The sequence below is a fragment of the Ochotona curzoniae genome, unplaced genomic scaffold, assembly GCF_017591425.1.
Source record: "Ochotona curzoniae isolate NIBS_2020 unplaced genomic scaffold, NIBS_Ocur_1.0 scaffold_4683, whole genome shotgun sequence".
Lineage (NCBI taxonomy): Eukaryota > Metazoa > Chordata > Mammalia > Lagomorpha > Ochotonidae > Ochotona > Ochotona curzoniae.
Window position 1 is genome coordinate 31,505,288 of NW_024467121.1, and position 16,821 is coordinate 31,522,108.

General features: G+C 39.1%; 1 protein-coding gene across 2 annotated transcripts in view; it reads left to right on the forward strand.

Moving 5' to 3' along the window:
• The window catches only part of SIPA1L2 (signal induced proliferation associated 1 like 2), a 149,752-nt gene that overhangs the window by 69,195 nt on the left and 63,736 nt on the right, over window positions 1-16,821 (forward strand). For both annotated transcript variants that reach the window (XM_040967996.1, XM_040967997.1), the window contains 4 exons: window positions 241-374; window positions 2,364-2,552; window positions 6,421-6,595; window positions 10,133-10,236. In XM_040967996.1, the coding sequence (XP_040823930.1) occupies window positions 241-374; window positions 2,364-2,552; window positions 6,421-6,595; window positions 10,133-10,236 (602 nt within the window). The remainder of the gene's footprint in view (window positions 1-240; window positions 375-2,363; window positions 2,553-6,420; window positions 6,596-10,132; window positions 10,237-16,821) is intronic.

Consider the following 16,821-nt stretch of genomic DNA (forward strand, 5'->3'; position numbering starts at 1 on the left):
ACAGCTTTAAGAATGAGGAGCTCCTCAAGGCCAGTAAAAAGCAGGAAATGTCAGAGAAAAGATGACATGAGATGAGATGTGAAAAGTACATTTTACTGAAAACCAGAAAATGTGACCTAGCACATACAGGAAAATTGTTTATGAGCTGTGTGTTCTGAGATGTTCATGCAGCACTAACTCAAGATAACTGTCCTGCTCTTTCTTTCTTTCTTTTGATGCCACCACTCTTTTCTGTCATAGAGCACCAAAACTACTTTGGAATTGACGAAAACCTGGGCCCAGTGGCAGTCAGCATCCGAAGAGAGAAGGTGGAAGACGCCAAGGAGAAGGAAGGGTCCCAGTTCAACTACAGGGTGGCTTTCAGGACCAGTGAGGTAACGGGCTGCTTGAGGTTCTTACCCTGTCTGAATGTCGAAGCCACTCTTCATACTGTCATTTCTGCTTGTCTCACACAGGATCTCAGGTGTATTTTTATCATTTTAATAATCACAGCATTTAACATTGAAAGCAGTGGTGCAGTATTTTATTTCAAATGAATAATTTAGAGACTCGTGATGGTTGTTAAATGGCAATGATTATACCATTACCTAATAAAAAGGATGACATGACAAACATGGAGAGTTTGAGGGGGAGCCCATGCAGAGGGCAGGATGAAGCACACAGTCCGTATGAGATTTAAAAGTAGCACCTAGTGGAGGAAACAGGTAGCCCACAATGGAGAGGATGTTGGTTGCTGCTTTTATTTTAAAGATTTATTTTATTTTTATTACAAAGTGAGATTTACAGAGGAGGAGAGACAGAGAGGAAGATCATCCGTCCAATGATTCACTCCCTAAGTGAGCCGCAACAGCTGGTACTGTGCCGATCCGAAGCCGGGAACCGGGAGCCTCTTCCGGGTCTCCCGCACGGGTGCAGGGTCCCAAAGCTTTCGGCCGTCCTCGACTGCTTTCCTAGGCCACAAGCAGAGAGCTGGAGGGGAAGTGGAGCTGCCGGAATTAGGACCTGCGCCCATATGGGATCCCGGGGTGTTCAAGGCGAGGATTTAAGCCGCTGGGCCACGCAGCCGGGCCCTGGTTGCTGCTTTTACAAGACAGTAGTGCTGTCTGCCCGCACTTCATTATGTGAGAACCTAAATTTGCTCCTTAAAATTTGCTCTAAATTTGCTTGCATGAAAGTAAGATTATTGCAGATTTAGCAGTAAGCATAGCTAAATAAGTAGAGAGGATTATATGCAAAGTTATACCTGTCTTGCATGGGGGTAATTTTTTTCCCCTTAACCCATTTTAATTACAGAGTTATATGTTTGGCAAATACTCCAGTATGTATATTCTACTTGGGTACTTCTAGAGCAGCCAGAAAAGACAACCCCTTGCTAGCTTCCTGCAGCTTCATAAGGAAGTATACCCTTGTGTGTTTTAGCTAGTACAGAGGCATTGCATTGGTCAGAGAACTATAGGAGATGTGTGAGAGATGAAGACTTTTCCAAGTGAAGTGGGATATCTTAAGTTATAGATTTATGCTGTCCAATTATTAAAATAATTAAATACAAGTAGACATTCATCTCCTCAGTCACACCAATCCTTTTTCACGGGCTCTGTTCTTGATGTGGCTGTCAACTACCTTGTTGGTGCGGTTAGAAGAAGTTCTCATCATGGCAGACAGTTTCCCCATTGTGGAGATGGAGTTGTGATAGCACTAACAACAGGAACTGTGGTGACGGTAATCACAGGATGCCTAACATTTGCCTAATGACCCACAATGTTGTCTGAGGAAACTGTTCTCAGCTGGTTCTCAGAATTTGCAGTGCCTGGTGTTTTTCTCTCATCCATCGCATGGGGAGGGCTGAGCTCGGTGTAGTAGCCCTCCACTCCCATGGCAGATTGAGGACGTATACCAAATTGTGAGGCAGGATTGGATGAATCATCCTGCTATGGGAACCTCTGGCTATCTAATGTCAACCTCAGCAATGGTCAGCATGAAAAGTTAAATAGAAGACAGGGAAAGGAGTGAAAGAAAGATGATGTAGGAAAAAGAAAAAACTGATGAAGAAATGAGTTCAGGTGTGGTTTCTCCTTGACATCCTTCTCATCGGGTGCAGAATATCATAGGAATGTTTGCATTTTCTTAGTGTTACTGTGCCTCTTAGGGCCATATCTTATGGTTTCAATCCTGCCTGACTTTTCCCCAATGCCTGTGTACTGATTAGTGATTAAAGATGATTTGAATGTTGATTTTGCTTCTTCACATGGAATACTTCAGTATCTTTACATTTCTTGCTTATATTCTTTCTCTTTTTAAGATAATTAAACTCCAACTCACCATGGGTTAATAGTAATTGCAGTGTTAATGTTTTGCCCCTGCAGCTTACCACCCTGAGAGGAGCAATTTTAGAAGATGCTATACCTTCTACCGCTAGGCATGGGACAGCACGAGGACTACCTCTCAAAGAAGTTCTGGAATATGTCATTCCAGAGCTGAGCATTCAGTGCCTGCGTCAGGCTTCCAATTCACCCAAGGTTCCAGAGCAACTGCTCAAGCTCGATGAACAAGGGGTAGGTATCACATGTAGTATTTTATGTTCCTGTGTCAATTTGTTTTACGTTTCCAAACATTTTGAATTTTGTTTGTCCATTTTCTCTTTTAATCCTCCAATTACAGCATATTCTTTAGTTTTCGTTAGTCCAGATTCACCTTTCTGGTAGTTGAGAATCATGATTCCCTCAGAGCTTAGTACATCTCTTGCTGAATTGTGACTCATATTGCATAGGTTTCCTTTAAGTGCTCGCCAACAAGGGCACATTCATAGAAGATGATGATGTCTTCTTTTGAGGTTTGATCATCTTACACTGACCCTTCCCCTGAACCAGTCAGTGTTTTTTCTTTCCCCTGTATGACAGGTGTCAGACTAACAAATGGGTATATAAGTTAAGACTTAGTCTGCAGCTGTGAGAGCTGTGAGACCGAAGGCACAGCATCTTCTGCGAGGAAGGACTGGAAGAGGTCATGAAGAGTTGGCCTTGCATGAGCGCTGTGGTCACAGTAGGAATGATGTCTGGCCAGGTGAATTCCTGGGAGGAGGTACCATTTCCACCCGGCCCTTAGCGCGGAGTGAAGTTCCAAGAGAGAAAGGATAGATAGTTCTGAGGAACCTTGTGCATTCAGAGTGAATAATCCTGGTGTGTCTGTATCAAGAATGGAAACTAGTTTGTTAATAAAAATTTCTGAACCAAAACTGTAAGAAGTGGTGGATTTCCAAAATTGAATGGCACACAGGATAAGCTGGCCCTGATTTTGATTGGTAAAGCATGTGGGATATATGAAGCACTTGAGAAAAACTTGGAGGAGGAATGGAGAAGAAGGAATCAGGACTGATCTACCTAACCCAGGATTCAAACAGACTTGATGAGAAGAGCGCTTGTTTTTATTTTGAGCAGTGGGTGCAAAGAACTTCCCACTCACTGTAGCATCTCTTTGTCCACTTGTGTTTCTGAATTGTTGGTTGCCCACTGCACATCAGGTGCTGGGTGAGGTGTTTGTTCCCGTGAGGCTACTCTAAAAAATTCGATAATTGGTGCATTTTATTTATATTTATAAATATATATAGTTATATATATCTATCATTTATTATTATGGATATGTATTCATTTGTATGTTTATATGTTCATCCAAAATATTTTATATATAAATATATTTTATGTTTATATTTATATTTTATACATAGATGTATAATATGTTTATTAATTAGATTTAAATATATCTTATATATTTGTGTAGATATTTGATATATTTATATATAGAAACACTTTTATGTATGTTATGTGTTTTTTTAGTGAAATCATAGTCCTTGGTAATGAATAAGCTACAGTTCTGTTTATTCTAAGTCTCTGGACTGTTCTCTCTCCTACCTTCTATTCCTGTGGACAGACTGATCGCAGAGACAGGACTGGCAAGTACCCATGGGCAGTAAACTTGTGTCATGCCATGTCCATAGCAGGTTGTTTCGTAAGAACCAGAGTCTGACAGGTCTCGTGGGACACCTGTGGATTTCAGAGTTAGCATTAGCCACATCCTGATTCCCATGAGTCTAGGGACTTTTTGGATGGAAACACAGTCCTGTTCACAGTTGGGATCTATACACAGGCTGCCTTTTCTCAGACTGGAAGGAGACAGATAGGAAATTCGTAGACCATGAGTCAACAAAGGGGTCTCATCGGGCTTTTAATCCTCAGTAACTTGGATTTTTTTTTTTTTCCTGAGAAAGAGGTCATCCACAAAATTAGAAAAAGTGGCCCACTTCAGGGAGGGCTTTGTTGAAGCCGCATGAAAACATACCATATCCAAATCCTGTGTCTCTGGACAGCACTGCTCCAGGCCTATTCCCCCAAGGAACTGGATACAGGAAGAGGAGGTGTTTTCCAGAGGAGATACTGGAACAGACTGGGACAGGCAAGGGTTGATTGGTGGCAGCCGTAGTTCTCAGATGAGGTGGCATTGACAGTTCTCTGAGTCAGGCACCAGGTAACAAAGAGAGAATGGGCCAACAAGGGAAAGCAGCCACGGAGACAGAGTGACTTCCAGAATGAAGGTCGTAAATAGTATTCTCTGTCGGTGCAGAGGAAACAGTGAGCTCTGAAAAGTAAAGACATTGCAATTCTGTGTAGTAGCCCTAAGATTTGCCAGTATCAGTGGGGGATTCTGATTAAAGCAGGATCTGTATAACCGGGAGCTGAAATCTGTTCTAATAGCAAAAGGAAAATGACACTGATGAAAATATGAAATATTATACAGTATGAAAATGGAAAGAATTCATTCTGAGACCATAGCATAGACATGATACAGATTCCAACAGTTACTAACACCACCAATATCTGTGTAATAATGGCTAACAGTGTGTATTTCCCTGATGCTAAGATCTTGAAATGTGCCCTGAGTCACTCAGGAGTGAATAATATTTATAATGAAATAATGTTACAGTGTTTATTTTTTACGATGATGGTTAGTTTACAGTAAATGTATTGCCTCATTGATTTGGATAATTGAAGTGGTCAGAAACATTTATTCCTTGTCTCTGGATGAATGGAAACTTTTTTTATTTACACAAGAAAATTCATAGCATCAAAATCAAGTCTCTTGGACACACCTTATCATGTTTCCACACTTAAGTTGGGACTCATTATCTTACCCTGTGTGGTTGAGGAGCCCAAGGTTTTGATGGGGATTGAAGCCCAGGTACTTGGGCAGTGCCTTAACATTTAACAGTTCTCCTTCAGGTAGCTGATTACAAACAGGTGATACTTTCTTTAATATTCTCCCATAGTACCTAGTCAAATGGGTGTTTCCTGCAATCTGTCAAGATCACCCTGCAGGCATCTCCTGCTTTTCTCGAGTTGTGTGTGTTGTCATTAAGTAATGATACAGATGAGATTGCTTTCATCACTTCACTGCTCTGGGGAAATGAGTATCATTTTGCCTTATTTTGCTGCTATAGTCAGCTATGAATTTTGATTAAAGGCTATATTTTACAGCTCACTGCCAAACAGTGAACAGTGCTGTGGGTTGATGTCTGTAGGGAATCAGTGATGTCTGAAAATGGGTCTGTGTCTGAGGCTCAGATTGCTGGTGGGAAGATTCACAACTCTGATTGCATGAGTGAGAAGTAGTTCCTCTTTGGAGAAATAAGCGAGCTATAAAAATGGATCCTGCTTCCCCCTGGCCCTGGAAAGTTGAGTGGCTTCCCGCATGACATTGACTGAGAGAGAAGAACTCTTAAGTTGCTATTGTGGTATATTGTATATACCTTTTTGCAATTGTCGAAATCTAAGAAATAATTGTACTTGTATAAGTGAAGTTTCTTTGGGGGCAAGCATTTTTTTCTGTATCCACTTGTATCACAACTTCTGTTGGGATTATTTCCTTAAACCCAGATCTTGATTTGAATTTTTTCTTCTTACAGTGTTGCATATTTCCATAAATATTCAATAAAGAAGGAAAGGTTATTAGAAACCAGAGAGAGAAAACTTCAATTTTTTTTCCTTTTTCCTTTTTTCCTTTCCATCTTAGTAGATAGGATTGATCACTCTGTGAGCATGTACAAACCGTATTTGCACTTGTGTTTTTAAGCAGATACTTCAAAGTAACAGCCTGTTCCTCTTGGATATTGGCCAAATCCCATGTGCCAACGGCCATCCTTTTGTTTCTTAGGCTCCCTGATATTTCTCCAATTTTATCTTGGGCTGTTGGTTTAGAGTATGTTTGTGGCACTACGCACAAGGATAGATGTGTATTTTGCTTATTTGCTTACGGGAATTGTTACGTGCTTTCCTGTGAACAGAACTTGAAGGTTGTATAATTGTAATTTTACCAGAAGTTGGCTTGTCTGATACACTTTGCTAAGTAATTACATTTCTCCTGTAATTTCAGCTGAGTTTTCAGCACAAAATTGGGATCCTTTATTGCAAAGCAGGCCAGAGCACAGAGGAAGAGATGTATAACAATGAAACAGCGGGACCAGCTTTTGAAGAATTCCTTGATCTTCTGGGCCAGCGTGTACGGCTGAAAGGATTCAGTAAATACCGAGCTCAGCTAGACAATAAAAGTAAGCTTCATGTTTGTGTGTGCACCAGTTTAATTCCCCCAAGGTAGGCAGAATGCATAAATCTAAGTGAGTGAGCATGTGCCCTCCTGTTCTTGACCCCAGAAATAGCCTAGCCAGCTTATTTGGGATCGAATTTAGACTTTCTCAGATGAGCAAAGGAAGCACATTTCTCAAGAGGTATGTGCTTCACATCAGAAGCTCCAAAGGTCACTTCTTTCTCCTTTGTTACATTGCCAGAAACTCCCCAGTGTTTCATGAGGAATCTTTGAATATTTTCTTCTTTCTTTTAACTCCACCTTTTCTATAACACCCTTGTTGCAGTAATACCAAGGACAAGCACTGCATTCGTTTTGAAGAGAAAAAAATGTTAACACATTCATTCATTCCATGTTTTGGGACTTATTTTGTTCATTGGTTAGAAGGCACTTGGGGAGTTGGAACAATGATTTTAAAATGTGTTCATCCTGTTTTTTAGAAACCTCTGTTGCATCCCTTTGAATATGGCATCTTAGCTCTTGTGTGCCAGATTGAGCAGTTTAAAGCATGGGCTCCTATAATATGCATATTTCCACATTTTCTCTATATAATCATATTCTGAGTCTTCATTAGTTACATGTATTTTATCTTTGCATTTATGCTGCTGTGTAGTTATTTTTAGGACCTAAAATGCCAGGCAGCATTTTATGTATTGGAGCATTTTGGAGATTTCTGCTAATTTTTATTGGAAAGTCAGTTATACAGAGAGGAGGAGAGACAGAGAGGAAGATCCTCCATTCACTGAGTCACTTGCCAAGTAGTTACAACAGCCAGAGCAGAGCCAGTCTGAAGCCAGGGACCAGGAGCTTTCTCTGGGTCTCCCACACAGAGTACAGGGTCCCAAGGCTTTGGAATGTCTTCTCCTGCTTTCCCAGGCCACAAGCAGAAATCTGAATGGCAAGTAGGTATTAGAACTGCTGCCCATATGGAGTTCCAGTACTTGCAAGAAGAGGACTTTGGTTACTAGGCTGTCATGCTGGACCTGAGATTTCTGCTTATTATAAATGGTTAATTGAATACTGTTTTAATGAAAAGTATTAAACTAATGATTGTAAACTTGAGAATCTGAGATATCATCAGGCTTACTCCTGGGAGCAGTGGAAGTTCTCTCTGTGGGAACATCGGGGTATTGCGGAGCTTGTATTGAAATCAGGTGCCTGGATGCCCTGTGAGTCTTCAGGTCCTGGCCTTACCCATCACTGCTACTGAATCTCAATGAAGGAGATGCTTGTGGTCAATGTTATTTTATATCTCCATTTGAAAGATGTGGGATAGATCATAAGACAGTTCATGCATGAGCCTTTCAATCACACATGCCAGGCCTGGAGTTTGACTTCCACATTGTATATTGCTTATGCCTCGGGTATGTAAAAATAAGGATAATATTCATTGGAACCACAATATGAATTTCAGGAAGGCAGTAAGACCTTTTTCTGGTTTATTTCAGTTTTCTTTCAAGCCTCCTTTCCTGCAAACCCTGTCCACCTGGTAGTGATACCATTGTGCTGCTCTTAGAGACCTCCTTCCAGAAAAGTCACTGCTGGCAAGAGGTCTTAGTACTGAAAGACTGTATGCTCTCTCTTCAGTGAAGTTTGCAAAATGTCTGATGTGTACAGTCTGTGAAACCACAGCATAGATGATCCAAGTATTTCCCTATGTATAAAATTGGTATCAACTTTGAATTTTTATGACTCAGGAGATGTCCTTAGTATATTACAGATAGAGTATTAAGCACCTTAGCTTACAGGGACAAGAAAATAAGACTAGATTTTAATATATTTACCCTAGTAGTCAACGAATCTTAAATTTTATGAGCAAGGCATTCTGTATGATGTTAAGAAGGCAGACATTCCTTTAGCAGAGAGGAGATATTCTGAATGAAGTGTGCTGGACTGATCATGTTCAAAATGTATCTTTTAATAAAAGGGGCAAATAAAATCTTTAGACTCTTCCTACCCGTAGGACATTGGTCAAACCTGGACCTCAGGTTCTTCCAATGGAAAAGCCCAGGGTCATTAGATTAGACTATTTGGGATGTCACTACCAGTTGTAAGTTTGGATGATTTCTTTCTTGAGTTGCTAACCTACTGTGCTAACCAGACCAGAGTATGGATCTCCAGCCTGGGCACCATTGTTGGTTTAAATGCAGAGAACGATAAAACCCATGGCTCCAAGCTATCTTGGAATACAAATATTTGGAGCACAAACCTGAGCGAGTCTTGTCCGCTTACCTTTTCCATTACTATGTTGGTATTTAAACTAAAAACTTAGAGAATATTTAATTCTAGAAATTCAATCTTCGGCACTGATTGGATTAAATAGATTATCATGCACGTTTCTGAAAGTGATTAACCTTCCCCAAATATATCATTTGTTCTTTCTTTGCAATTTCTTGAGTCTGAAACTTACTATCTAAATATTTTTTAGTGTTTCTAAAGTGAAAATATTTGCCTTTGGATTAAAAAAGATTGGCACGAGGTGATAATTTAGTTTCTTAATAAATGCAGTCAAATAGATTATATTAACTAACAGTTTCTTGTTTAAAAGTGAAAGAAAAACTATATAGCTCAAGACAGAGAATATAATCATGCATTCCATTTATGCCTTACTTTCTACATAGATTTTTGTCTACATTTACCCATATGCAAAGTAGTTCACAACTTTATCCCAAAATTGCTATTTAAGTTTTTTTTGTAGTTACTGAGTTGGTCTAGTGTTTGAAACATTCAAGCTCAGGTCATCTCACTGATAATACAGGTTGATTTTAAGTTTGCAAAGAATCATTCTGCTTTTCAAAAGAAAAATAACTTGATGATTAACAAAGGTTTGCAGTCCAATTTTTGTTACTGTATGTGTCCATGTATAAAACTCTTAGGTCACATTCATTCTCTTTAATTTACATAACATCACTATTTCATTTTCTGGTAAAAAGAAGGAAAATATTATTAAATTTTTAGAAGAACAGTTTTTTTTCTCATTTCCATATTCAATTAACCCTGTTTCATTTTTCTGAGTTTGGGAAGATCAAGTACCCAAGAATAAGTAAAAATTAACTATAAACTTATATATAAAAGAAGACAGCCAACAAGCCTGTCAATTAGTAACGCCCTTTGGGTAATTGAATAAGATCTGCCCCAGCTCCTGTCCTCTGCTGTGTTTTCATGGCAAGAGCACCTTGCCCTCAGTGGGTCATCTAAATCTGTACGGGGTCGGGGGGGGGTGAGAACAAAGAAGAAAAGAGAGCACAAATACTGCATTCCATAAAAAGCAGGTGGGGGAAAGCAAACAAGGGAAAATGCGGTGCCCAGTCCCTGTGGACAGCTGGGGGTGGTGAGAGCAGAGGGAACGTCAAGGAACTTGTTGCTCACTCCTGCATATGAGTTTTCTGAGTTTTTCTCCCTCACTTGCTTTGGTATTTGTCAACATAGCTTTTTAAGTGTTAGAATTTGATTATCTGTGTATGGTTGCCTAACTTTTTGTGTGTGTGATGAATATTTTCAGCTGATTCCACAGGAACTCACTCCCTGTACACCACATACAAAGACTATGAGCTCATGTTCCATGTGTCTACTTTGCTTCCCTACATGCCCAACAACAGACAGCAGGTAAGTCTTCTGGCCTCTCGCTTTCATGGTAAGAGCAGAACTCTGTGGATATTTGGTACAGATAATTTTTGCAAAGGATCAACAGTTTTGTCTTGATTAGTCTTAGTAATCTTTGAGTATTCTAGGATTTGAAAGTATTTGAGCTGTAAATGGAGTATTCTTGGACTTTTTTCTTATAGAACTTGGCTATTCTCTACATTCACCTTTGTTAATGACTAGACAAAATATTCAGAGAAAATTATGTCAACCCTGCTAATTATAAAAAGACCAATTATGTTGACCTGACAGGTTCCTACATGTAGGAAATAAATAATTTAGTTTTAGAAAATAACTGTTTAACCTTGCTCCTGGTGCTATTTTCAGCTTTTCTTCCTTATCTAGTTCTCATTAGTTTACTGGGATTTATAGGCCAAAATCTATTGATCATTTGGGGGGGGCAGAATATCATGCTTTGAGTGCAACTACTAAGAATTAAAATTTGAATGAGGAATGAAACATCATAAAGTGGTTTATATCTCTCTTTGATATAACTAAAATGCAATCAATGTTTTTGAAGTGATTGTTATAGAAATTGTTCCTTTGTTTTTGCTTGTGCTGGAAATATTTGAAATGTCTTGTGTATAAGCTAAAAGCTCTAGGAACATGGACTGCTGAAGATTCCTTTACAGAGGATCAGTCACTTAGGACAGTCTCCAGACAGATCATAACATGATGTAACTCTAGGGGCCTGATTGAGTTAAATCTATATCCTAGGAAAATTGGTTCTGATGTGATTGAACTATGACTTTGCTCTCAATATATCAAAACATCAAGGACTGCATAGGAATTACTCAATAGGCATTGGCCGAAGGAATGAAACTTGGTTTTAAACTTGTTTTAAAGATTATTTTTTATTTAAAAAAAAAAAGTAAAATCTGATGACTTTCATGAAGCTCCCCATTTTGTTTGCCAAGGAAAAAACCAATGCCCTATCTCTCTTTGTCCATCATTAGCTGTCATAAGCGTCAGAGTGTCAAAGCAGGGCCTGGTTCCCAAGGTGTCTCACGTTAGGGACAGTAGTTCTTTCCTCATGGCAATGGCCAGCTGGACTTTCTCATCATTTTCTCTTAACCTAATCTCTTTCTTTCCCCCAAATTTTCATAACATTTCTAGCTGATCATCATTCTTACCATTGCCTTCAGAAAAGTCTATCTCTAGATTATGATCCGTATGTTTTCATGAGCTCAAATTACAGTCACTCCATTACAGATACCTATTTATACGCATGTTTTAACCTAAAGAATTTTCAGCTCTTAAAAAAATGCATTTGGAATAATGTCAAACTGATTCACTGGGTATTAAGAAGCTTAATTTAGCCCAGTACAGTTGTCCAGCAGATCCTTGTGAATCATTCAGTAATTAAATTCTGTGGGAGTTGTTGCCCCGAAAACTGACAGGGCTTACTCAGGCCAAGAAAATCTCTCTGTGCTTTAGCAGAGCTAGAGCCAGTGCCTTCTGACCCAAGTCATCTAGTATTCCAACCACAAAGCTCTTCCAGTGCTCTAATTACTTGAGTCATTGGACTCCAAAGTGCATTGGCCCCAGTGCTTCCCAGGTGGCACTCAGCAGTACAGCTCACAGCTGGCCTCCCTGTCCTCTTTCATTGTATATACTTGAAGTCTGTGGGCTTTGGAATTCTCTGCCCTTAACTTGATTTCACTGAAGCTGCCCTTACAAATTCTGGAGAACAGGAAGCCAGAGTGTAGATGGGGGTGGAAAGTAAGCAGAGATGATTCTGTTTTATACTTTTAACTGGAGTGAAAAAGGAAAACCCCTGAAATATGAGGCAGCAGATTACAAACCCTATAGCTTAAAGGCCTGTTTAATTCTTTTTCATTTGTTGCTAACCATAGTGAAAATTCATGGTACTGAGCTAGAGGAACCACATGCTTTAGGGAGATGTTTTTCTGTGATTTCCTTTCTGTCTCCAGGTGAATGGAATTGTATCTATTTGTTATTTGTTTATATCTGATTGTATCTGTTTTCCTAACTGAGGGGTCTCCATGCCACCTAGAGCAATATCCAGAACCTGACAAGCAGTAAGTCAATAAATATAGAATAAAGAGCGAAACAATAAATTAACCTGTTTTAGGTAATGGTATATGAAGATTAGGTGACTTACCCCATGTAAAGTTTCTAAAGTGGCGTCAGGTACACAGTGTTCTTACTGTGTTCACAGGTTTATAATTCATTGCGTATGATGCTCTAGTTTGTGGAAGATCTCTCCTGAAAAAACTAAGACCTGAATGGTTAAGAAAGTAAGAGATCAAATTTATCAAAAATTTCAGCATTTTACTTTGAAATTTAGGGAACTATTTTTTGCTGGTTGTGAGTTGTCAGAATGTTCTCTTTGCTGTTCAGCAATGCTTCCCAGGTTTGTTGTGGTTGATTTCTTCTATATCTCTCCCCGCCCCACCCATACCCATAGTTTCTGCTCATTTCAAGGGCAGAATAGTATGAAATGACCAGCCAGGCTCACAAGTGCCATGTGAGGCAGCAGCAGAACTCTGGAGTAAAGCAACCTGTTCATGGATTGTGCCTGTAATCTTGAATTCATTACCACCAAGGTGTTTGTGGCTGTTTAGCTGGTCCAGACTCATCCACATCAGATGAAATTTCTTGTGTTCCTTCTTATAGCAAATCAAGTTGAAGGCTGGTTCTAAGATGTAGTAAGTCATTAGAGAGATCACCAAGGTTACACAAGAGTTTAATCTTTGGAGTGTTTCTTCTCTACAAGAAAACGTAGCCAGACTGAGGGAATTGTAAGAATCTCTGTCCTTAGAGTGTTTGCTCTCCAAATGTCCTGCAGCTTCTTCTGGGCATACGGGGCAGCGTATCTGTGCTTCCCCAGGTTAGCTTTCCCTGTGTGTTTCCCTAAAGAAACCATGATTAAGGCATCCCACAGTGCCATCAGTGGAAAGGTCTTTTCACTTTGGCATACACACTGTTTTTGCCACCAGCTGTGTAAAGCAGGTAGAAGCAGCTCGTTGCCAACACAGACAGACCTTTCCCTAAGAAAATGCATCAAGTTCTCCAGACCAACCTAAGTTTCTAAGATTGAAAATGAAGGATACTGGTCCACCCTAACCCTGCCTTATTAGGTTTGTGCACTTCCTTGTGTCTTCATTGATACTGTCAGGGAGCTATTTAAATGCTGGAGCAGTCTGCCTAACATGTCCCATTCGAGCAAGTCCTGTCTTCACTTGGCTTCAGCTATGAATACTACTGTGAAGGATTTGGGAAGGATAAAATGCTTACTCATCTTTGCATGATTAGTTTTGTTCCCAGACCATGAGTAAAAATGAAACAAAATAATAAGGGTTGCTGCTTAGAATTAGAGTTGGTATAAGGATGTACTGTTGTGACAATATGGGGGAAGTCAGTTGGGGTAGGAATTGGGGGGAAGGGAATCCCAGACTATATAGAATTGTATTATAAAATTCAAAATTTAAAATAAAAAATAAAGAGTTGTTATAAAGAAACTACTTAGGTTTTATGACCCCGTTTGCAGCTTCAGCTTGCTATGAAATCACAAAAAAAAGCAAAACAAACAAAAAAACACTACATTCTTGAAGTATTTTGGCTTCTCCATTCTCAAAATTTTTAGCTTTGACGAATTGTTTTGTACAGTCACTCTTGCAATTGTTAATGTCCAATAATTATATGAAATGGTATGTCAGTAGTAAATCCTTGAAACATTAGAATCAAATCATTACTGCTGGCATAAACTCCTGAGAATAAAGTGTGTGTGTGGCACAAAACTGGAGCCATGGCTCCACAGGAGGAAAAGGCAGCTCTTGCTGGGAAGGGGAGAAGTTTCTAAGGAGGGGGTTAGCAAAGACAAAGTGCTTTGGATAGGGACAGATGAGCCTGTTGGAGGGACAAGGTGATGTCCAAAGGAGTAGGTCCCAAGGCTGTCCTGGAGAGGTGAGGGTAGCCAAGTTGAAGATGTCTTCCTCAGCCCTTCTCATATTGACTGGACTTAGATTTGAGCCTAAGGACAAGGATTGAGACTTTGGAGTTGCTCTCTTATGAAATATATGTAGATTCACGTCTTTTCAAAGACTCTGGAGATGGGCCTTTTCCAGCATCTAATGAGCTTTCCCTTCCCTTATTCAAGAAGTTCTTTGAATTGCCCTCCACTTCCTCATTTTTGTTTTATGCAGTTTAGTTTGAATTTTGTGCAAAATGTCTGGTTTCTATCTTGCTATGTTACAAAGGGAAGAATTTAACAAATGTAACATTTATTTAGAGGCTAGTAGATCTAACCTAGTTCAACTTGATGCCACTTTGGCTCCCACTGTGGCTGCTAGACAGGGGTTTGCTTTCACTTACTTTTCATCATTGCATCAAGGTAAAACTTGTTTGTCAAACCCTGAAGTATGTTTAAGGAATTAAGACTAAACCCCAAGATTGCCATTAGGTTGAATTGTGTGCTTTTACTATGGAATTTGGCATACTCACATTTTCATTTTGCTTGTCACAACACGAGCTTATTCCTGTTTCACAGCTTGAATCAAGTGTTAGAAATTTAGTAGAATTGACTATGTAAATCTTTCAAGTACTTGTACAATATTTATCACTTCACTGTTGAGTGGAGACATTAAGTCGGTTCTCTTGGCAGTGCTGAAAAAGCATTAGTGGCTTTTTCTTTTGTCTAGAAAGAAGCTAACCCCAGAAGATGCCATTCCTTTTACTCCTAAAACAAACACTGTCTTCCTGTTTTGCGGGTATGCACTTGTCTGTGGTTTGTCCTCTTTATTCCCTTCCATTTGATTATACAGAATTTCAATAGCTGGTTTGAAATAAGCACAGATGAAATTCTAAAGAAAACATTTACCTTTGAGAAAGCCAACAAATTGCTTAAGTAATTGTATCTTTAACATACTTTATAAAAATGAATAATAAACAAAGTCAGGCATCCTATTTACAGACAGAATCTATTTGTCTTAATTTATTCTCTTTCATGAGACTTCAGGTTTTATCCTTTGTTGTTACGTTTTTTAAAGATTTATTTATTTATTTAAAAGAGTGCAAGACAGGAAAGAAACACACAAAGATGTTTTCCATCTGTCTGCTGGTTTACTCCCCAGAATGCCACAGTAGCCAGGGCTGTGCCACGCTGAAGCCAGGAGCTTTATCCATGTCTCCCAGAAGGGTAGCACGGAGCTGGATTGGAAGTGCAGTGACAAGGACAAGAGCCAGTGCCCATATCAGATGCTGGTGTCAGAGGCAATAGCTTTACCAACCATGTCACAATGGCAGCCTTGATTTTATTCTTGTTCACGAATCTTTGTGAACAAGATGCACACACCAGATACACTTCGAATGTTTTCCACCAAGTACATATGTGACCTTGGGTGAATTTACTAGACTTCCAAGAACATTTTTTGGCACATTTTCCAAAGCTAAAGAATATGCTTAGAAAAGGACAAAAGTTGCTTGGCATGTTGTCAAGGTAACCACGCTTAAAGTTTTCTTTAAATATTCCCATGGTGCAGTGTAGAATTAGATCCAACATCTTCCTTCAGGAGGAGGAGAAATTGGGTAGAAAAGCTACCAAATTTTCTGTTAAAATAACAAAAGCCAGGAAGCACTAATGAGTTTGTCCCTCTGCAGCATACTGGCTAAGAAGGCCAGCCTGTGTGAGGTAGCACATGTCACTCAGAACTCACTGCCTGGCCAGAGCTGTTATGAACATCTTCTTACGTGTATCAATCATAGAAGTCCTGTGTTTCAAGGATAATAAATATCAGCAAAAGCTACTGTGTTTTGTATTTTGCAAATCCATTGAATACAATGGTAGGCATGTTTTAACATCCGATCTGTTGTTGATTTTCCCTTGTTTTACCAAAGTACCAATGAATCGTGTATTTTAGTTATTGGAGGAAAAAAGAGGAAAATGCCTTTGACTAATATAGTTTTCATTTATTTTTTTATACACATTTGAAGTGCATATTTTGTTTAAGTGTCTAAGGGTTTTTTAAACCAAAAATTTAAATGCGATGACTCATTGAATCTTGTTTTTTATATATTAATATGTTTCCAAACTTCACTCAGACAGCAAGATCGTTTTTGTGTTTTTGTAACTTTAACCATGGGGTTTAAATTGAAATTTTCCAGCTCATGAATCAGCAATTTAACTGGCCCATGGAGAACTCTGAAAAAATGAACATTTCATTCCCCTTTTCCAGGCCTTTTATCATGCTAAATCACAAGTCAGAGACCTGACAATGAACTCCTTTCTTTATCTGGTTTAAAAGGTTTTAAAAGTTGAACTTAATACCCTTTACAGGGATATATGCACCATAAGTGCCAAATAAATTTAAGGGCAAAGTCTTTGTCTTTGTTACTGCTGAGGAAGACAGATTCATTACCTGAGATTGTCCTGTCATTCCAGTGACATCACCTACTCATGTAAGATTCTTCTGTGTCTTAAAACTGAAGGTCACAAACTGTAGAATCACAAATTACTTGCATAAATTTACTGGGTATCTTGTACGTGGATTTATTGGCATGCATTCATAGGGAAAAAGCAATTTGAAA